Here is a 24,327-nt window from a genome sequence, read left to right as displayed (position 1 = left end):
AACAGCCACATATGGTAGTCACGAGTGTCACGACCCTCAGTCATGTGGTTTCGACGAAGAAGAAGCGTTCACACTTAAAAAAATATTGTCATTGTTTTGTTCTCTTTATTTTAATGTACAATACATTTTGGAAATATTATTTTTAAATTGTGTACTTTTTTGCATCTTGTTATTTCTACTTTACATTACAAACAATGTGTGTGTCCTTTCCTTGTTTTCACTCGCAATGGCCACGACGGAAGATTAGCGTTGGCCCTCCCGGGCTAACACCATGCTGAGTCGGGACCATTTCATGTATGTACCTATATTTTTGTGTTAAGTGTAAATCGACGAATAAATACGAATAAATGATTTCTATTTCTATTAGCCCGAGTGGGGACGGGTTAAGAATTTCACCACCCCCTTTCTCCCCGTGGGTGTCGTAGTCGTAGAAGGCGACTGTGGGATATGGGTTAAATTGTGGCGTAGACGAGAGGCTGGCAACCTGTCACTGCAATGTCACAATTTCGTTTTCTTTCAACCCCTTATTTGCCAAGAGTGGCACTGAAACTTGAGTAGTTTCATGTGCTCTGCCTACCCCTTTCATGGGACACAGGCGTGATTGTATGATTGTATGTATGTATGTATTTCTATTAGAAAAAGAAAATCAACGAAAGTACTCTTGGCTACAGGACCAGATCTAACTGCCATCGGCCTTCGGTTCCAAAACAGATGGAAGTAGCCAAAGTTTTGCAGCACGTACGACCTACTTACTGGGCAGCTGTTTACGCTATCATTCTAAACGCTCTCAGACTATCCAGTATAAACCTAGACTCTTATTTAAGAACGTTGTCATGAATCTAAGGGCCAACTTGCACTGGGCAATTCAAAATTGAGTAGATAGATTGCAAATGGTCAGCTTTCCGCACTATCAGTAAACAAGTGGACGGGTAGGTAAATAACAGCTGCAATATTAACCATACGTGCCAAATAGTTTCCTAATATACTGTAGCTGATCCATGGCTGATATGACCGGGTTTAGTCGTGATGTTGGACCGACATGAACAGACAGACTATATAGAGTTGTACGTTTCGAAATAACGTCCGTCTGAGATCTAGTCTAGATCTAGTCGAGAGTATGATGCAAGTTATGTTTGTTGGTAAATAATAAAAGAGCGTTTTAGACCAACAAAACTCAGAAATTCTCGGCAACCTTAGGAAATCTTGCTTTCTGTCTTCTGTCTCGAGTTTACATCTGATAATGTTCTGTCCAACTACAGCTAGCTACATACATTGCAACTTAATTTATACTAATATTATAAATGGGAAAGTGTGTGTGTCTGTTTGTTTGTCCGTCTTTCACGGCAAAACGGAGCGACGAATTGACGCTACGCGTTATCACACCATTGATAGTTGTTAAATAATAATTGAAATGAATATGTTTGTTGCTACGACTAGCGGTGAGATGTAACTATGTGTTGAAACTTGTTATGCTACGCATTGTCAACTGGCCACTACACAATACAGTCGGCTGTGACAGCACAAGCATAACGCATGCGTCAGAGGCGGCGCCGGCGATGATAGCGACGCGTTATCATACCATTGATAGTTGTTAAACAATAATTGAAATGAATCTGTGACCTGTTTGTTGCTACGACTAGTAGTGAGATGTAACTATGTGTTGAAACTTGTTATGCTACGCATTGTCAACTGGCCACTACACAATACAGATGGCCGTGACAGCACAAGCATAACGCATGCGTCAGCGGCGGCGCCGGCGGCGATAGCTGTGCGTTATCACACCACTAGTATCCAACGCCAAACAATATTAGTTAGTAAACAATATTTTAAATTAGTCTAAACTTGTTTGTGGTCACGATTTGTAGTGAGGCGCGTTACTATAATGTTATGCTACGCATTGTCAACTGGCCACTACACAATACAGATGGCCGTGACAGCACAAGTATAACGCATGCGTCAGCGGCGGCGCCGGCGGCGATAGCTGTGCGTTATCACACCACTAGTATCCAACGCCAAACAATATTAGTTAGTAAACAATATTTCAAATTAGTCTAAACTTGTTTGTGGTCACGATTTTTAGTGAGGCGCGTTACTATAATGTTATGCTACGCATTGTCAACTGGCCACTACACAATACAGATGGCCGTGACAGCACAAGCATAACGCATGCGTCAGCGGCGGCGCCGGCGGCGATAGCTGTGCGTTATCACACCACTAGTATCCAACGCCAAATAATATTAGTTAGTAAACAATATTTTAAATTAGTCTAAACTTGTTTGTGGTCACGGTTTGTAGTGAGTCGCGTTACTTTAATGTTATTATGCTACGCATTGTCAACTGGGCACTACACAATACAGATGGCCGTGACAGCACAAGCATAACGCATGCGTCAGCGGCGGCGCCGGCGGCGATAGCTGTGCGTTATCACACCACTAGTATCCAACGCCAAATAATATTAGTTAGTAAACAATATTTTAAATTAGTCTAAACTTGTTTGTGGTCACGGTTTGTAGTGAGTCGCGTTACTTTAATGTTATTATGCTACGCATTGTCAACTGGGCACTACACAATACAGATGGCCGTGACAGCACAAGCAGAACGCATGCGTCAGCGGCGGCGCCGGCGGCGATAGCTGTGCGTTATCACACCACTAGTATCCAACGCCAAATAATATTAGTTAGTAAACAATATTTTAAATTAGTCTAAACTTGTTTGTGGTCACGGTTTGTAGTGAGTCGCGTTACTTTAATGTTATTATGCTACGCATTGTCAACTGGGCACTACACAATACAGATGGCCGTGACAGCACAAGCAGAACGCATGCGTCATATGCGGCGCCGGCGGCGATAGCTGTGCGTTATCACACCACTAGTATCCAACGCCAAATAATATTAGTTAGTAAACAATATTTTAAATTAGTCTAAACTTGTTTGTGGTCACGGTTTGTAGTGAGTCGCGTTACTTTAATGTTATTATGCTACGCATTGTCAACTGGCCACTACACAATACAGATGGCCATGACAGCACAAGCAGAACGCATGCGTCAGCGGCGGCGCCGGCGGCGATAGCGGTGCGTTATCAGATGTCACCACTATTAGCATAGCGTCCAACGCTGCACTATGAGTTTTAATTTAACCCCCGACGCAAAAACGACTGGTGCTATAAGTTTGACGTGTCTGTCTTTCTGTGTGTGTATCTGTCTGAGGCATCGTAGCTCCCGAACGGATTGCACAGATTTAGATTTAGTTTTTTTTTTGTTTGAAAGCTGAAGATTTTTCTTAATACACAAGTTGAAATTTTGGTATTTTTTTTTACTGTTTTCGAATGTATTTTCACATAAAAAGTAAATGATATTAATAAAACTAGCACTTCAAATGAATTTTGACGTTTTTTTCTAAAAGCCTCATTTTTGAAAGCTTTTATTTCGTACTTCTTGGACATCTATCAATGAGGATAGTGAGACTAATTCTCCATAAGGCATCAACATCGTTAATTAAAAAAAGCCTTTTATACTTAGTTGGGAGTGTTGTAGGTAAGCCGTGTTTCAGGAAAATAGTGATGTAGGGTTTTTTTTTTTAATTTTGTGGTTAGGTTATTCTACCTCGACCACTCAACGACTGATGCCTGACGAACGTCACTTTAGATACAGTTATTTTAAATTGTAAAAAACCTGAAAAAGGCTTTGAACATAAATTGTTCGTTTTGAAGATAAATAAATAATCATCCAAATACATAAACGTAAATTCACACCGTTATGCCGATGTTTTGCTGACTGTGCGTTTCTATAATCATAATCAATTATACACAAACTTATGTTAGTCGTTGCGCAACGCAATTAACTCATCATGTTATTAAGCAATTTTGTTTTTTATCCTTAATTGTATGTTAAAAAAGTAAAATTGATAATTAATTGTATGTTGAGCTATTGTATTTTTGAAATGTAGAATTAATAAGTAACAAGCTTCCCCAGTGGAGATATTCTTAAATAGATACACCTTACTCTAATACTCATCACAGCAATTCTGAGAAGCCCAAATTAATTAAGTTTCGATTGTTTATTACAGACTTCCGAGAACCACTGTTGCCAACGTCTCTATTAAGCCAGCTAGATGGTAAACATCAAAGTTACTTTAAGTTATCTTTGAGTTTACAAACGTGCAGTCAACCAATTGGAACCCTAGGTCACTAAGTCACTATACAGCCATGTCAAAATGATAAGCAGTAAGAGATTTCTTACAATCTGATTTATAACGTTACTATGACATAGTTCTACAGTAGCCTAGGTTTCAATTGGTTACACTGTACCAGTGCCTCTTAGCAATGAAGGGGTTGAAAGTAAACGAAATTGTGATATTACAGTGACATATTGCTAGACTAACTCGCCCAGAGGGGGCACTGAAACTTAGCCACTTTCATCTGCCCTTTTTAGTATAAAGACTTGAATTTATATTACGAACATAGGTACAAACAATTAGAACCCTAGGCCATTGTAGAACTATGTCATAGTGACGTTATAAATCAGATTGTAAGAAACCTCTTCTGCTTGTCATTTTGACATGGTTGTAGAGTGGCCTAGGGTTCCAAATGGTTGACTGTAAGTACAAACGCGTTCGATGGAAGCCATTATTGTCAAACTGGTGTAAACTTGGCAGACGTTCAGATGTATGTACTCTTTGAGTGATCACTGGTCAAACTAAACGTAAGTACAAATAACTTTAGCCATAAACTAAAATAAATGTTATATACAAAGAAAAAAATTACCAAGGCCTCCAAGTGTCCAAAGCTGGATTTGAACGTCCTCCGTTATAGCCACGGATGCCTGAACCACCCGGCCAGTCGGTCACGGTGGCAAGGGTCGAAATTTTGAAGTATATGGCGAAATTACCGAAAGGCTTGTGGCGCCTCCTGCCATCTCTGAGGTAGAACAGAAGATGGTTCGACCTAACTTAATCAACTCATCAAGTTAAACCGTTCAGAAATCATATCGCCCGAACGCGTAATCCATTTAATCCATATTGTTTAACCTCAATGACCGAATAATTTGGTCACCGCAATCACTTTCGTTGGGTTACGCAACGACGCTTGACACTCTTACGCATGACGTAAGGCAGTGGATTGACCACATCCTTGTAACGGGACCGGGCATTAACAACTTCCGCGGGTATCGACCAGGTTGTTAGACTTGTTGACAAGTCGAAGGACATAGCCCGTTCGCTTTACCGTATTGAGTGTGTAACTTTAAGTTCTTATCTTCTTTGACATAAATATACAGTCCTTACAATACCTTATATAATCAGGAAAAATCCACATTAAAAAAAGTTAAGAGCAGACTTCCAAGATTTACAAAGGCTTGGTTAGTTGTTAGCTTGTATAGTATTCTCAATGTAGTGGTAAAGTGTACAGAAAGAGATCAAGAGATGCCTTACTTTCCATTTCCACAACTCTTTTCTTTCCGCATAGACTAAAGAATTATGGTTTTCTTTGTTACTTTAAATCTTAAAGCAAGCAAGTAAGTGGTGTCAAAAGTGTCGCATCTGCCATAAGTTTAATATTAAAACAGTTTACAACTAATATTACAAGCAGAAGGAATTGAAAACAGAGAGAAATGAGTACTGATTAAAACTATTATAATATTTAGCTAAAAATTGTTAAGCATTAGACTTTTTGTTCGTCGCGACATCTATTAACAAGTAGCAGTACTGATAATTTACGCTAGTTGACGCGTGATTAATGTGTGGTTGACGCTAGATGTCACTACAAATAACTTGCATTTAGTGATTTATGGAGTTACAACTTACAACCCTTTCCTAACTTATTCCTCTGGTATACTCTTGGGCGGTGTGGTGACGGGTTAAGAATTTCACCACCCCCTTTCTTCCCGTGGGAGTCGTAGAAGGCGACTATGGGATATGGGTTAAATTGTGGTGTAGGCGAGAGGCTGGCAACCTGTCACTGCAATGTCAGTTTCGTTTTCTTTCAACCCCTTATTTGCCAAGAGTGGCACTGAAGCTTTAGTAGTTTCATGTGTTCTGCCTACCCCTTTATGGGATACAGGCGTGATTGTATGTATGTATGTATGTATACTCTTGGGTCGACACATGAAGAATGGCTGACGAAAGCAGAATCGGAAAAATTTAGGAAAGTGACGAAACACGAACGTGTCGACCTCAGAGCATACCATTCCTCTATGGCCAATACTGACCGTCGTTGACCGTACCACATACCCATAGCGGGTGGTACCGGTGTCCGACATACTCGTGTCGGTGAACTCGTTAGTATTCCATGCGCCGGCGCGGGAGGAAAGTGAGAGTGGGCCCGGTTACGTTACGTTAGCGACCGGTTGATAACGCTATCATGAGTTGATTCATCTTGGAGAGGGAACCCCGACACGTTATACACGGTGCTCGTGAGCATTGCGAGAGATTTTAACCACGCATTTCTGAGGCTAAAGGAAAGATTTTTTTTTAATACACATGAGGTAATTTTGCCAAAAAAAAAATTTTTTTTACTGTTTTCGAAAATTTTCACATAAAAAGTAAATGTTATTCATAAAACTAGATCTTCAAATGAATTTTGACGTTTTTTTTTCTAAAAACCTCATGTTTGAAAGCTTTTATTTCGTACTTCTGGACATTTATCAATGAGGATAGTGAGACTAATTCTCCATAATGGCATCAACATCGTTAAAAAAGCCTTTTGTACTGAGTAACAATAAGAAAATTTTTTTTTTTCAATTGGTCATAACTCTGAAACTAGGCGAAATCTAGAAAAGTGTACTTATATGACATTTTAGTCTTAAAATGGGATCAGGAATATGCTCTTAAAGTCTCTCACAATGCTTATGAGCACCGTGTATACTACAGCTACATAACAAATAACCCTTTAACACAACTTGCCTTGTCGCGCGCGAGTCCATACATCAAGCGCGACTTCAAGTATGGACTCGCGCGCGACAAGGCAAGTTGTGCTAGAGGCGCAGGTTTGTATTTTTCCTATCGCTTAAAGGACAAAGGACCAAATCAAAATGACTATTGTAAGTACATCCATTAACGAGAAATTAAAAGAAAATGTGTATCGGGGTTATTTTGCAGCCCTTCGTTGCGTCAAATACATAATAATATTATTGTTAGTGATAGTGACAGTAGAAATTTGTTGTACCTACAGTCAGCCAAAAAAGTGTTTTACCAGTTTTCGACTTTATGTGTTTGAAATAGAGTCGAAAAGTGGTAAACCACTTTCTTGGTTGACTGTAGTAGGTACAACAAATTTCTACTCTCTGCATCTGACTGTACATATTTAAATCTAGGTTTGGCGTTTTCTCTCAACTAATGTAACATTCAAAAATATCCAAACAAACCCCTATTTTTATAAAGACGTCGCAGCCCTGCAGTAGGCCTAGTACATGATGGCCGCGGGAGTATGTCGCCGCGAGATAGACTACCCGTCCTTATGTCATTAATACAGTTAGAACAAGACGTGGCATCTATCTCGCGGCGACATACTCCCGCGGCCATCATGTGCTAGGCCTACAGCAGGCCGTCCCTATCGCACTATTTGTAAGTGCGATAGGGACGGCCTGATATTTTATCGTCTATCGCGCGACCATGCTTCCCGTGCTGGACTGAACGCTTCATTACAAATAAATCAAATAATATTTATTATCAAATTAGTCATGTTCATATTGTCATCGATTCGCACGTGCGTTACATTATAAAATGTATAAAACACGTTTATCGACAATGATTTACGAGTACCTACATACGCCCCTGGACGTATTAGGTTACTATAATGTATTGTTGATGATTTATAATGACAGGTTTCTGAGTAGAATATAATCAAAAGAGGGCCGACTGGAAAAAGTTAAACGCCTGCTAAGGCCTTTTACCCGTTATTTATGATTTAAACAAAACTGGTTATTTTTAAGTTTCTCGATTAAAATCTTGTTTTGTTAAGTCTCATCTCAAGCACATCTCGGATACTGGCGATCAAATATATGAAAGAGGCGCGTTCCTAGCACACATTCTAAGCTCGTGTAGGTGAACGCGTACCATGCTTGAACGAGTGAGATATACAGGTCGACTGTTCGCATTTTTGACAGGCGGTAACTGTGAGATAACCGAGACGGGGTGGGCAGTACTTTCAACGGGGAGCGGGAGTGATCATACTGTACGATAGTACTCTTTAATTGTACTGTGTCTCAACTTGTGTTTCGTTCGCTAGGTGCACGACTGGTGCTGCCCTCATGTTGTAGGCTATTTTCTATGTTATATCAGACCAAAAGAGCACCAGACGTGCACCTAGCAAATTCATTTGATTGAAATTCGAAATCCCTCGTATCGTATCGCTCGAGGCATACGTCACTATACCCAGCTCCCTAGTTCGAATGTTAACCGTTGCATCGGAATGCATTGTGTATGTCGCGTCCTCGTGTCAAGGCCGCGCGCAGGCACTATAAGCATTAAGCAGTCGGCATCCGTTCCATTCAATAAAACCGACCAAGAGCGTGTCGGGCCACGCTCAGTGTAGGGTTCCGTAGTTTTCCGATTTTTTCTCAAAAACTACTAAACCTATCAAGTTGAAAACAATTTTCCTAGAAAGTCTTTATAAAGTTCTACCTACTTTTGTGATTTTTTTCATACTTTTTAACATATGGTTCAAAAGTTAGAGGGGGGGGGGACACACTTTTTTTTCCTTTAGGAGCGATTATTTCCGAAAATATTAATATTATCAAAAAACGATTTTAGTAAACCCTTATTCATTTTTAAATACCTATCCAACAATATATCACACGTTCGGGTTAGAAAAAAAAAAAACAGTCCCCACTTTACATGTAGGGGGGGGTACCATTTCATCGGAAAGGGACAAACAGTAACTTTAGTGAACGTTTATGAATAAGGGGGTTAGTATTTAACTATTTAGTCGGTCGACTAATGTACACGATAAAATAAAGGCTAGTTACCGCCCGTCCACGTGATGTTTTCCTACTTCGATAACGATGTTTACACCTGCATTCTAAATTTCTAACTAAGCAATATTCTGCCCAATCGTGAACTAAGAGACCTTGCACTAAGGCACAATATTACTCTACAGTGTGGATGTGGACGATAACTGTAACCTCTTAAGACTTACTTTACTAATCATTGCTAACTCTTATTTGACTCGTTTTAATAAGGTATATAACTGGTCAATAATCTATGTCATCGATATTACGATTTAGTCAAGGTGTTAAAATATGGAGATGGGGTACGTCAAAGATATGTATACACGTTCATATACCCCCGCATTAAGGAAGTGTGGACTTATTTTTAGCACGTTGTCCGTCCATATTTATAAATAAATAAATAATAAATAATAAATAAATATTATAGGACATTCTTACACAGATTGACTGAGGCCCACGGTAAGCTCAAGAAGGCTTGTGTTGTGGGTACTCAGACAACGATATATATAATATATAAATACATAGAAAACATCCATGACTCAGGAACAAATATCTGTGCTCATCACACAAATAAATGCCCTTACCGGGATTGGAACCGGGACCGGGACCGGGGGATTTATGCCTTGACTGTACATGTTTCCTTAACGAGCGGGCGAACATGAGCACCGTAATTGCCGGTATCGGATGGCCCAATTAGTATAGTTGAGGTACTTTACTTTAACATGGCCATCGTTGTTTACCGTTGTAATGGACTTATCGATAAACGTACATTGCTGCGCACCCGTGCGGTGAAGGGTTAAGAATTTCACTGCCACCTTTCTTTCCATATAAATACCTCTGCTCTGCCACACTCTTCGAGCGGCGTGGGAAGTAGGCAGAGGCATAGTGTGGCCGCTCTACTCGTCATGCCGCTCGTCATGCCCACCGCTCCCTATTTTGTCGATTTTTTGGCGCGAATCGGCGGCAACAACAATCTAGCGCGATAATCGCGCGATTAGGCCAGTGTGTGGCCGGGGAGGGTAATATCGCGGCAGCGCGAGGGACAGAGAGGTATGTGTCGTACAAGTCGACTGTGGAATATTCCACCGTGGCCTGGCCTAGGCAATGGGCTAGCAACCCGTCGCCGCAATATCACGTTTTTCTTTCATCCACTTTCATTGCTAAGATTGGTACTGACACTTGAGCAGTTTCATGTGCTCTGCCTACCCTTTTTGGGGATGCAGTGAGTTCATGTATTGTGTATGCATTGTTAAGTATTTGTGACAATCAGGGCCACTTCTTTGGCTTCACCATGTCTTTGTTTATCGCATCGCATAGTAGGCAAAAGAGTAGGTATGATCCATATGGACACCTTGTAATACCTACTGTAGTGGCATTGTAAGATTTACAATGTCACCGTATTTGACGTATAGGCTTAACTGGAAGGTTACAAGTGAAGGTTCGAATATGGCACACGGTTGTACTACTTGTACTGCTGTGCGAAGTAGGAAGTTTTATAAATAACAGCGTATTAGATTGTGTAGCATAAGTGTTGGACTAAAAAGTGAAATTAGAACAAAATTGAGCGTTCATAAGTCAATAAACTGACCACAAAATAAAAATTTTGCAAAAAAACCCCGACCGCATCATAGTAGACCGATTTTCATGTAACATGGCTAAGAACACTCCCGACTAACTCAGCTTTCAGACAGAAAAAGCTAAATCTAAATCAGTTCATCCGTTCGGGAGCTACGATGCCACAGACAGACACACACAGACAGACAGACAGACACGTCAAACTTATAACACCCCGTCGTTTTTGCGTCGGAGGTTAAAAATACACTCAACGAACAGAAAGCCGCGTGTGAATTCTTATCAAAAACATAGAAGAACGAAAGGTAAAAAAATGTAGATACCTAAAGTAAACATAGTTAGGTAATAAGAAATTCAACAAGTTGTTTTGCGTCCTTGCCACTCTATCCGTAATCTCCGTTATTTACTCAACACGTCACAAGAGAAAGGGAGAAGGGTGACCTACTCGCGAACAAACGTTCATTCATAATACCGAAATTCCATTGTCAAACTCTGTCGCCGTGGCCTAGCCGAAGTGACAATCGTTCACGCTACGTGGTGATAGAAACGCAGTCTGTCTCTGTCGCGTCGCGCCACTACAGAAGAGCGATAGGGAGAGCTACTGTACACAAACGAAGCGTAAGCATTGCTATGAATAACCTAACCACAAAATTAAAATTTTGAAAAAACCTCCGACCGCGACATAGTGGACCGATTTTCATAAAACATGGCTAAGAACCCCGACTAACTCAGCTTTCAAACAAAAAAAAACTAAATCGAAATCGGTTCATCCGTTCGGGAGCTATGATGCCACAGACAGACACACACACACAGAGACACGTCAAACTTATAAGACCCCGTAGTTTTTGCGTCGGGGGTTAAAAAAAACTCGTATCTTCTTCTGTCAATGAAAAGACAAGATGTAGTAACTATGTAGGGGTGCATATGAAGTTACTGCGTTTTAACTTTGAGTGTGGCACGATTCAAACTAAAACTTTTTAACAAAAAATAAAAAAATACAAAACACGGAGCCTAAAAAGCAAAAAATAAAAATGAATTCAGATTTCGCGTTACAAATTATAAACAAACAATTATTTTTGAGAAACTACCAGACCTGTTCGTCGCCATGCTATTTCCTGTTTGCCCCACCTAACCATACGCAGGCTGGCCCCGACTCCAAAAATAATAGATTTGTTTATAATTTGGATGTTTAGATTATTGCAATCCGATAAGAAATCTGAATTCAAAGGTTTATTATTTTTTGCTTTTTAGTTTCTCCGTGTTTTGTAACGCGCTTATTTTTGAAGGCGGTTTTATTTTTTGTTAAAAAGTTTATTTATTTGTTGATTTTTAGTGGTTCCTATTGATATTATATGTATCAGTCCGAATATATGTACAGTAGTGAAAGAATTATCCTTTAACTCCTAACCATTGAGGAGTTGACCTTCCATCATCAGCTCAGCCACATAAAATTATTACCATCAGGCGTAAATACTGGTGTACCTTTGACAAATACACTAAAAACATTACATGTGCCTATAACATTTGAAGAGTTCCCTCGATTTCTCCAAGATTCCATCATCAGACCCCGACTTGGTGCCAATGGGACCATCTCGGGGTAATACCTGGCCGATTAAAAAAAAATTTTTTGAAAATCGGTCCATGATTCTCGGAGATATCGAGTAACATACATACAAAAAAAAAATCTGTCGAATTGAGAACCTCCTCCTTTTTTTGAAGTCGGTTAAAAATAGCGACGACTTTTAACTGAACAAAACGATCCTTTTGCGAACTGTTAATAAACAGTGTGATTTACTTAAAGTGTAAGCAACATTATCTTAGACCGTATCTCCTTGCAATAAGGTTTACAATTAGTCAAAGTGTGCGAACGAAGGTGCCGCCGACATTGTTATACGATGTGTAACGTCTCGCTACTCACTAATGGAACGGAAAAACAATGCACTTTTTGTAGAAATTTCAAAGGAATTCTGGTCTTTACATTTGTAAACATCGCTTGTCGTACAATTGTCAGAAACGTGTTTAGAGTGCAGTCTGACTAAGTATAGGGATTACGTCAGGGCTTTAGGAGATGGACTGCAATTCGACTTCACTTGGAGAAAGTAAAGTCTGCAGGGATTTGTAGGACTGCATTTGAAAAAAGTTATCTAATTGCAGGGACTACTTAAGCGATTTAGGGCCGGCACAGACGGTGTGCAATCCGATTGCATTCGATATCTTTTTGGCAATGACAACACAGATACTACTGGCATATTTTTGGGTATTATTTGGAACATAACTTTACAAATTATGTCACTTCACTTGGTTAACATCGTTATTAACACGGTTGGTGTTACAGAGTGCCACAAGCTTCGAGCAAAGAACACCCCTGCATAGAAATTTATTCGCAAGGGGAGTCAAGCCCTGCTAATGCAGCTTACTGTGCGCAGTGTGCACCCTTACCACTGTTTTATATAGAATCATATGCTACTATTATTATTTAATATTAAGAGCCCATACTGTCCCACGGCTGGGCAAAGGTCTCCCTCAAATTCCTCCACGTATCCCCATCCCCTTAACCTCCCCATCCTCGTAACGCGAGCATTTCTTTCGACTGGAAACCGCAGAATGCAAGCCGTGGCCCCGGGCGCCCTGTCCACTCATGGAAGCGGTCCGTCGAAAATGAGCTACGAGCGGCTGGTTTGAGCTGGAGCGATGCCACAAGGGTCGCTGAAGATAGGAAGTCGTAGCGCGAGCTTGTGAAGGCCCTTTGCACCTCTGGGGTGCCTTAGGACTACAACAACAACATCCCCATCCCCGGAAGTCTCCCACCAGTCCCTGTCAAAGGTGACGCCTTCTCCGAGCTCGTCACGCCATCTCTGGCGAGGTCTACCGTTACGCCTTACAATTCGAATGATATATGCTATACAAAGTATAAATAAATACAACACTCACCATGCGCTCCCGTTCGTCTTCTATAGTCCGCATGAGCTTCGCGAAGTGGTGGAGGGAATGTGATATCACTCGCTCGTCCTCCGTCATGGAGGCACCAATGCACGCAAACTCGAAGTTTTCCATGCTGCCTGCTAACGCCAGCTGTGCAGCGCCCAGGCCTGTGGAAGACAAATATATCACTAAGTAAACTACAGGTCAGTAATGGATGAGGCGAAGCGAAGCGTTTCGCTTCAAAGACAGCGCCAAAAGACACATGCCAGCTTAAGATCGACTACCGAAACTAGGAGAAACTTGCGGAGAAGCGGACGGAGTGGCTTAAGTGCATTGGAGATGGTCGCAATTTTGTCGATGAAACCTTGTTTGCGGCACTTGCAGACAAAAGGGAAAGAAGGCAGGCGCCGTAGCGAAACGTCGCAATCGGTTGCAAGCTTCCCTAGTCAGCTACCTATGTGGTAGAATGTCGTTGTCGCTGTAGCATATTAGGTCTGTTTAGCCCCCAAAAGAGATGTTTCTCGGAAATCGCACCACAAATCATCTGAATAGACGAATCCAAAAAAAATTGGATTCCAAAGCGCATTGAAATGTTTTTCATGTGGTAGCTAACAAAAACACAATATAAAAATTTTGCAACACTATAAAAAAGTTTAGTTAGTTCACGGTCAACCTATTCACATAGGTACTTATAATAACAATTTCACCAAGTCAGTAACCACCTTATTGTCTTGTATTGTCCTAATAAAACTTTCACGCACTGCATAACTGAGTTAAATGCCTGCCCTTCTGCACTCGCAGTTTCAAGGTGAGCATCGGCAGGTGACACCTAGAGTACACCGTACACCGGTCACGACTCACGACACTTCACGATGTCAAGACACTTCGCCTTGACTTTACCGCAAGTGTCTTAGATCAGTTAGATAGGATAGGTATAGCGCAACGGAATGCTAGATTGCTTACAACAGGGGTCGCCAAATTTTTGAGAAGAGTCAACTGCCGCAAATCAATAAGTTTGGGAATATTCATGAAATAAAACTATGGAAACGGATTATATCGCGTACAATTAATTTACAATACCTCTACATACACTTTCGTAGACAACGGATGACACCTCATTTGGGAATATTATTGAGCCGCAATGTTGGTTTTAGGGTCTAAGGACACAAAAAAAAATATTAAACAAATTTATTTCTTTTTAACCGTAGCAGTCTAAGTCTGTGTTTCCGCACGAGTACAATCCAGGTCTCTTTAAAGCAAGAGTAAATAGGTATCTCATAGGTAAGCGTGCTCCACCGTAGACCGCATCATCACTTACCATCAGGTGTGATCGTGGTCAAACGTCTACCTATCTATACTAAAAAAAAAAAAAAAAAAAGCAGTGTGGTAGCGGCCAACGTGCTCAAAGATATCTGATCACGGCTCTATAGTCGAGGCGACAGAGGGTATATTTAAATATACATATATAAAAAATAGGGTGTATTTAAATATATTTGAGCACATCGGGCGTTCAGATCTGATGGCAACTGTACCTTCATGGAGGCAACTAACATTAAAGCAAAAATATTTTCTCGCTCAGAGCATTTCCTCCAGTTGCTTAGTTACTTACCCGGCTATTCCCTTTCCCAGAAATAGCGCTAGTAAGAGTAAGAGGTTGTAAAGTCGGGCTCTCATTTAACTGTCATACAATAATATTAGTTGAGAGGTGAAATGAGCCGGGGTCAATGACCCCGCCCACGTCAGACAGGACTCCTTTTAGGTACATCTAATGAGGCGTTTCTAGTCTCCTTAAATTGGAAAGATGATTTCACCGCTGGCTGGCTTTTTAGTTTCTCCGTGTTTTGTAATATAACGGTTTTATTTTTTGTTAAAAAGTTTATTTACGATTTTTTGGTCGAAGTTTCAATATGTATAAAAAATTTCGAAGAACCATTTTGAAAGTCAAAAAATACCTGAAATGTTAATTTAGACGCCGCGCAAAAAAAAATTTTGAAAAGCCGATTCTCGGAGATATCGAATAACATACATACAAAAAAAAAAAAAACATTCATTTTAGTTACATTGCGGACTGTTGGGAATATGTTTCAGCAGTTCAGTTTCAGTATGCCAATCAAATACCGCAATGGAATGCAACTCGCATGCGAGTTCTTGCACCGTGTAAATTGGCCCTAAATTACTAATTTCTAAGACAGTAATGTGTACTACGACGGCTCGGAGATGTGTACACAACCTTGTAAAGGCAATAAAGTTCCGTACACATATTATCGGCACTTCAAATGTATGTGAAGCCTGCGTGCACAAACGCTCACGAAACGCTCACGAAACGAAACGCTTGTAGATATCTATCTTCTTCTCTTGCGTCTTGGCGCAACAGAGCCAGACTACCTTTCGCGGCGTTTCGTTTTCGTTTCGCGTCGCAGAAATGCCATTCGGCTACGGGGCCTGGAGGCCGATTTTTGAATCTCACGGCGTTCGAATTCAGAAAATTGTCACTGAAAATAGTAGGCAATTTCGGTGACAATTTTCTGAATTCGAACGCCGTGAGATTCAAAAATCGGCCCCCTGACCAGAAAAACATATATGGCTAATGGCTATGCGCCATGTTGCGGAATTTCATTAGAACTATTTTTAACCCCCGACGCAAAAACGACGGGGTGTTATAAGTTTGGCGTGTCTGTCTGTCTGTGTGTCTGTCTCATCATCATCATTTCAGCCATTAATCGCCCACTGCTGAGCATAGGCCTCCCTTCGTGTACGCCACTCATCCCGGTCCTGGGCTAATCGCAATAATCGTGTGTCTGTCTGTGTGTGTCTGTCTGTGGCATCGTAGCTCCCGAACGGATGAACCGATTTGGATTTAGTTTTTTTTTGTCTGAAAGCTGAGTAAGTCGGGAGTGTTCTTAGCCATGTTTCATGAAAATCGGTCTACTATGTCGCGGTCGGGGTTTTTTTCAAAATTTTAATCTTCATACTATTCTGAACTGTCACCGCATACAGCGCGCTCTTGACGTCTTGATAATAGTCATATATTTCTGATCGGGCTTTATATTTGTTTTGCTGACCGTACAAAAAATCACAACCTTTCCTTTTGGCTTTCCATATTACTTGATAACGAAAACTTTTCAATATTCAACGTGTATCCATCCACAGAATATTATAATTTATAATCCCGCATTAATGAATACATAATTATGTAACTATAATGCGGTAATATTGCATAAGATAACGTGTCTGTGTTTATTTTGGTTGGAGACCACAAGAGTCGCATACTAATTTTATTATGTGTGAACTGGTTTGTATTGCACGTCGCGAAACTCTCGGACTAGTCACATATTATATTATACCTTCGCGTTTTTATATATATTTCTGCTCCCGAACTGTTATTCGTCATTTACAGGGTCGTGCATTAGATCTTTAAAACCCTACGTAAAAATCTATTTCCCAAAGTCAGCTTCCGCCAGCTTTCCGCGCATGCGCGCAGTATCGAAAAAACTGAAAACGCATTGTTTGGCTCTGTAACCATGGCAACGCATTGTTATAACGATGAACAATAACGTGCGCGGGAAGGCTTTGGGCAACTGAGCTGACAGTGCAAACCTTTGCGTCAAAATACAGGAAACTGTGAATTTCACGAAAGTTATTCAACGTCGCTGCGCGTGCAAAATTCGCTATGTGATTTTTAACGATTTTTCGTTTTCAATGCCATTTTAAACCTTATTTCTAAATACATATGCTCCAAAAACAGCGTCGAGCTCATTTCAGTATTACAGGTTTTATCAAAAGTAGGTATGTGATGCCCATACATTGAATGTTCCTCCTATAATCGCTAACTGCAATAAATCACATAACTACATTATCTTCTTATAACAGCAGTTTTGGAATTGCGCCTGCTATGTGAATTATGACACATAGCTATATTTTCGGAAATATTGTATAAAAAGATGTGTTAGATGTTTGTGCCCGATTTGTACAATCTCATACACAGCGATAATTTTGTACTATTTGTAGAAATCGTGAATGTTTCCAGATCGTGTGTTTTGCGTCACATAGCAGGCTTTTCTTATAAAAATCTAGCCTACTCTCTTAAAACTTGTTTAAATGGTGTAAGGTAGGTGGGTTTGTAGTCAAGTATAACCTCTATAAATGAGACAAAGAGTGTAGTTTCCCTTTTTATTGAGACTATGTCTGAAAGTACTCACTCTGACCGAATAGTTATTTTTTAATATTTGTTAAAAATAAATCATTTCAAATTGATTTTTAAGATTAACTGTCAGAAATTTATTAGTGTTTAGTATACTGACAAATTTCGTGTAGGGTTCAGTGCGTGTAAACGTATATTACAAACTATCGAAATACGATAAAGTTATGCTAAGTAACTCAAAAAAATAGCAAGTGATTTAACATTGCATTGGTAAGACATCGTTTTGTATGAAATTTTGTGTGATAAGATCTATCTATCCTTTCTGGAAACATTTTAAAATAAATAAATGAAAATAAAATGTTTAATAAATGAAAAAAAGCTGACTTGAGAAATCACACAAAGTTTTGAGTGACAAAGATTGTTTATCGTTTTCGGATCAAAAAAGAAAAATGGAACCCTTATACAATTATGTACTTTCTTGTCAATCCGTTTATCAATTTGTCAATATTCTTTATTTCGGAAAAACCCTATACTCAAGTGTACTGTACCGAACGCCTTGAAGCTGTAAAAAACCTTATTTCTAAGTAAATACAACATAGGTTAATTGAGTTGAAAAAAAATCTACACTCTCAAGGAAGTCAAAATTAATAGGGTACTTCCGGTTGACCTAAACTATGAAATTTGGAAAATAAATCGTATTACACCATACATGATTATTAATATAGTTGTGAGAAAAAAAAATAGTAAAATATACACGTAACCTTCGGTGTTCGAGCCAGACTAGCATTATCCAGTTTTTTCAAGTTAAAAAATGTATAATGAAATCTTATTCAATACATAAATGTTTACATAATACCACATTGAGCAACTTTGTAACTGAAATAACCTCCATTCATAAAAAATTATGGAAAAAATATATTATTATAGTTGTAATATATTGGTAGTAATATATTAATTTAATCGAGTTTTTTTGTTATAGTATTGTGTATTAAGCTTATAGTATTAAATCGTGTTTTTTCTGAAATAATTAATTTGAAAATGAATTGCTAAATTACAAATAAACAACAACATAGTTAATTCAAATCATATGATTAAATAACCATGTGACGATAAAGTGCACAAATTGTATTTTGTTCCTTAAGAATAAAATCTAGTTAAGTGATTGTAAGACACATACCGGTTTTTTATGACTCAAATTATAATCGCTATGTAACATATTTATGAAAAAATATTTTTTTAACCTTATAATAACTGAAATAAAATTTCAAGTTATTTCTTAATGTATGCAAAAGTGAAAATACTTATGCCATAAAAATATTGATTTATTTATGTTCAATAATTGCCGAAATAAACAGTTTTTTGTGTCTCCTGTAAAGTAGGTTAAAAACACATAGCGAAATTTGCACGCGCAGCGGGAAAAATCACTACCATGGGTGGAACTTGAACTCACGGATTCTGGATTGAAACTCCAGGGCTCTACCAACAGCTACCAAAAGCTCATCCCCAGTCATCGATATACTATATGGATCAATGGTACTCCTAGCGACTACTACCGTGAAAATATTACGTCTTAAATAGTTACTGGAATTCCAAGACATATTGGAAATTCCACCCATGGTAGTGATTTTTCCCCCTTAATTTTATTTTAGTCATGGGTTACAATATTTTAGTCATATCAGACAAAATTTCGACGATTTCGTAAGCATTTTGGGCGAAAACTTAACATTCATTAAAGAAAATTGCAGCAAAGGACCAACTTTCGTGACGGATCACGCGAAAACTATAAGTGCTAGAACCAAAGTGTTAATAAATGATTTGTAGTAAATTTATTAAGGATTACTTCGTTCCTACGCGCTTTTTCTGTATCTTCAACGGTTTTGTCAGAAATCGAGAAAAACCGCATTTTCGGCACTTTAAGGGAGGGTAGAGAGGTGACGCAGAGGGGGGAGGAGTGGGGAGGGTTGATGAAAAATAACTTCAGTCTATAACGTACATATTTCAATTAAAAAAAACCTTCCATTAATTATGCCGTAATTTTAGCTAATTTCCCCCTACTAAATACTTTTTCTACGACCAAGCACTTATTTTGAAAGAAAATTATAAATTCAACAAATGCCTACTTTCAGTCATCTTAGTTATCTAGGTGGACCGCCTACCATTTTGAATATGCAGTTTGAGTGCAAACATGAAAATAAAACTGTCTATGGTATGGTTCTTTGAAGCCTGGCCACTAAGACGAATCGAGCCGAGTTGAATCGAGTTCTCATACATTTGAATGCGATTCGACGCGTCGCCAATGAACGCAGCAGAAAACGAAGGAGTCTCGACTCTGCGAATTGGTTTGTTAAGTTGGTAGCAATGTATTTACTGAACTGTAACAGCCATATCGTGCTACTGCTACTAAATGTTTTCAGGGTATAGACTAGATAGACTTGTCCTGACATCTTTTATGTAGGGTTTTAAAGTTCTATGCACGACCTTGTAACTCACGAATAACAGTACGGGAGTAGAAAAAATACTATAATCCACTATGTAATTTTATACTTTTTATAGTAACATGTATAATACTTTTTCTTTCTTTCGCAGTGAAACTAAAAAAATATCTCAAATTTTTGACCGAAGTTTTGCGTTGGTATTTTTTTTAACTGGAGCAAAATTATTTCGTATGTCTTCATGGTCGACCGGTCTGGCCTAGCGCGTTGACCCTGCTTCTAAATTAGGTTCGATTCCCGGTAAGGGTATTTATTTGTGTCATGAACACAGATAATTGTTCCTGAGTCATGGATGGTTATAAGTATTAAGATAATATTATATACATCGTTGTCTGAGTATCCACAGCACAAGCCATCTTGAGCTTACCGTGGGACTCAGTCAATATGTGTAAGAATGTCCTATAATATTATTAATATATTATTAAAAGTAATATATTATTAAGTCACTAGTATTTCTAATTCTAAGCATCTCCGTAATTTGTTAAGTATGACGTCAGAGCATCCCACGAGCATTACGTGATGTCAACAGTAGCCGATTTGTCAAGTGCATCGCTTATGGTTATCGTGAGTCAACAGTCTGCGCCTGCGGCACAGAATAACAGGATTTCCGTAAAAAAAATGAAAAATCCCCCGACCCGACATAGTGGACGGATTTTCATCAAACATGACCAAGAACGCTCCCGACTAATTCGGCTTTGAAAGCTTTGAAGGTGGGTTCCGTTTCTTATGAATAATATAGAACTTATTTCGTTGTAGGTAGATTATTGAACGGTCCATTCAATGATGTTGATAAAAGTATCAATGTCAATGGAATTGTTATCAATTTTGGCTGATGTTTTTATTAACAATCGCTGATGTTTAGGCCTCTTGTGCCTTCCTTGTATTATAATCAGATGTTACGCGAGTGAGATATATGGTTTTTACTATGATCTAAATGTAAATTGAGAGTTGAGAGCATCAGCGGCATATCTTATCACTTATCACCTACTATATCATACACTGACGACACAGACGATACCTCAATGGATGCTGCGGCCAAGGTTAAACGATATTAGGTGACAACGACACTAAACATATTGTAAGTAAGCGCTGAAATGCTTCTGACGAATATTTAATGACTACATTAGTTACGGAATTATATTTTTTACAATCGCCTTCGATTTGTCTTGCAAAAAAGACACAAAAATGTATGACACGTTCTTATGGGTACACAAAAAAGTTTTATACTGGCTTTGAAGCGTTACAAAGTGGTGGCCAAGTAAATATTTGATGAGTCACAAATCATTAGTGCCAGTGATATAGGTAATTTAATGGAAAAATTTAACATTTGCTTTTTAACTCCCGTGAAGAAAAATGTGGTAGTCGTACGTGAGGAAACGTATTTACTAGTCATACAAATAAAATACTTTTTTGGGTCAAAAGTGGTCGCTTGGCATTTGTTTTGCGAATCTACGTATTACGCAGCTTGTTCCTCGCCCGCGCCCGTTTCTCGAATTGCTACTTGTCGCCTGTCGACTTACAAGTGCGCAGATAGGTCAAATCGTATGTGGTTGTCATGGAAACACACTTGACCAATAGTAAGCATTTTAAATTTTTTACTTAGCGAGGTTGTTGGTGCCACTTGGGCTCATTTCTTATGAAAACGATAAGCATTACATTCGCATTCTGGAATTCTCTCGCATTCGCAACGCGAATGTGACATATTAGACATTGACAACCACTCGTAAATTTAGCTTCGAGAAATGGGCCCCTGGAACAATTCAGTTTCAAGTTGCCAAAAGCGGTGCCAAGTTCCTCTTCCTTCCGCCTTGGGATTGAGGAAAGTTTTAAAATATTTCTACAAGTTTCAGATGCAGTGCAAGATGTTTCCAAGCCCGCCAAAGCATCATAAACATCGTAACACTTGATACCATAAATTGGCCGTCATTCAGTGTATTTAATGACCGTACATATTTGAATCATAGTCCACTCTAGAACCCTGTCTTAATCCGTGCTGTATTTGTCATTAGAAGTCACTTCGACTTTTACTGTGAAAAGGTTCTACAGTGGCCTAGGATTCAAATTGATTGACAACGAATTTGAATTCTCAGTTACTGTAGAACCTTTTCACCGTAAACATCAAAGCGAAGCCTATGGCAAATAAAGCACGGTGTCAATGACACAGAGTTCTAGAGTGGCCTAGGATACAAATTGGTTGACCGTATGCGGGTGGCAATTTGTGGCCTTCGCAGTTCGCACCAGCGCGAATCGATAATTGAGCATATAGGTCATGCACGTTACAGTACCAGCAATCAGACGGCTAGGCTAACGGACTGTAGTTAGTGCTCATTTGCTTAACGAACCACATGCGGTGACCATTCAAATTGTTGAATGTGTATTTTGGGCCATTCTTTTTCAATCGGTATTTCCGGACCGATACAACCTTCAAACCTTCAAGAAAAGAGCGTACACCCATCTTAAAGGCCGGCAACGCACCTCCAACACCTCTCACCTCTAGTGTTTCGGGTGCCCATGGGCGGCAGTGATCGCTTACCATCAGTCGACCTGTCTGCTCGTTTGCCTCCTATCCCATAAAAAAAATGTCCGCCCCACTTTTTTTTTTTGGATTTTTTAAATGTGTTTTCCACTCAGAATCGCGAGCTCTTTCAATCCTAATAGGAGAAAAAAAGTGTCCAAATGTTTTTCCATTCCGTTACAATTTTTTCATACATTTTGTATGGCGGTAACGGAATGGAAGGTTTGAAAAATGTATGGAAATCTTGGGACATTTTTTTTTCTCCTATCAGGATCGAAAGATCTCGCGATTCTGGACAACTTTGAAATAAGGGTTCCTAGTTGACTACGAGACCCTAAAAAATGGCACATTTAGATTACGGGGATCGGTATAAGACATTAATAAAGTGGAAGGCCAAGAAAAGATGGATGGACTATGTGAAGAATGATATGACAGGGAAAGGTTAGTTATGGAATATGCGCCGATTCCAAATAATGGGAAAAGGGCAAGTGAATGATGATGAAACCGCGCCAGGCCAGGCCATGCGTTTAGCGAAGAACAGAAAATGTACAAATTATTTGTTTACGTTGTTCTAAGTAAGGTACAGCGGGGCAAATCTGGACTGGGGGACAAATGTCCATGGTCCATTTTTTCTGTTTTACAATGTTTGCGAATAGTGTCCACCTGTTATATACGGTAGGCGTGTTCAGTGGATACATTTAGAACTCAACATCATAGTGTACCTCTAATAATGGAAAAATGGATCAGTTAAAATTTCCCCGCAGTCGAGATTTGCCCCGTTGTACCTTACCTAAAAGAACATAGTGTAGGTATATGTGCAGTAAAGATGCGTCAATAGCGAAATCGCAATTAGCACGTCGTGTGCCGCTTGCCTACTCATCGGAAATAATGCGGCGCAGGAGAAACGCGCAAATCATAGATGCGACGGAAATGACTACAATTATTATTTTTCTTGTGAATTATACGAGAAAATAATTTTTAATTTGCGCTATTTCATGTAGAAACACCGGTGTTTTGGACCGAATGGCCATCTGTGGCCAATGGTCTAGAGTCTAGACCAGGGGGGGGGTCACCAAATACCGCGGTCCGCATTCGGACCGCCGCGCCAACCTACCTAATCCGGAATGGACCGATATGGTAGTCATTCTTAAAATCAGGACCCCTGAAGAAACTAATGATTGCTGACCTCTGGCCTCTGGCTAGGCATCACAGTGCAGTGCTGCTAATATCACAGTGCAGAGGAAGCCTGTTCGAATCAACCCTGGGTAGGTACTGGAAGGCCATAGACACTTTAACTTCCGTTAAAAGTATAACATTACATTTTTACTTTCCTTTAGCTTATACACTCTAGAAAATTATGGAATCACTTGGAAATGAAGTTCTTTCGATTTCCTTGCAGGTACTCACTCATGCGCCGATAAAGGATATCAACGCAATAACGGACCGATTACTGCATAAACAAGCAATTTTGTTTAAACTTGATATTTAATAACTACATATCAATAAGGATGAATATCAAATCAGCCTTATTTGGTTTCGTATAGGGTTAAGGTTTAGTTTCGGTGAGTTGTAGCCGCGCAATGGGCACCAAATTCGAACGAGGGCCTCGAGTAACGAATCGTACAGAATTATTAAGTTATTCAGATGTCAGATACTTTAGGAACGATGTTTCATCCACTAATAACCCCAACTGCCAACTGCATTGCTGAGTGGAGACCATTTCAGCTTCACATATTCTTTTCAT

General features: G+C 39.4%; 1 protein-coding gene across 1 annotated transcript in view; it reads right to left on the bottom strand.

Annotated features, from left to right (window-relative positions):
* Positions 1-24,327, bottom strand: part of LOC125236096 (rho GTPase-activating protein Graf) — a 107,911-nt gene that overhangs the window by 72,862 nt on the left and 10,722 nt on the right. Inside the window, 1 exon segment of the mRNA XM_048142791.1 lies at positions 13,445-13,602. Within this exon segment, the coding sequence (XP_047998748.1) occupies positions 13,445-13,602 (158 nt within the window).

This window comes from Leguminivora glycinivorella, chromosome 18, assembly GCF_023078275.1.
Source record: "Leguminivora glycinivorella isolate SPB_JAAS2020 chromosome 18, LegGlyc_1.1, whole genome shotgun sequence".
NCBI classification, from domain to species: domain Eukaryota; kingdom Metazoa; phylum Arthropoda; class Insecta; order Lepidoptera; family Tortricidae; genus Leguminivora; species Leguminivora glycinivorella.
Note: the sequence above shows the minus strand (reverse complement) of the source record. Positions and strands in the feature narration are given on the sequence as shown.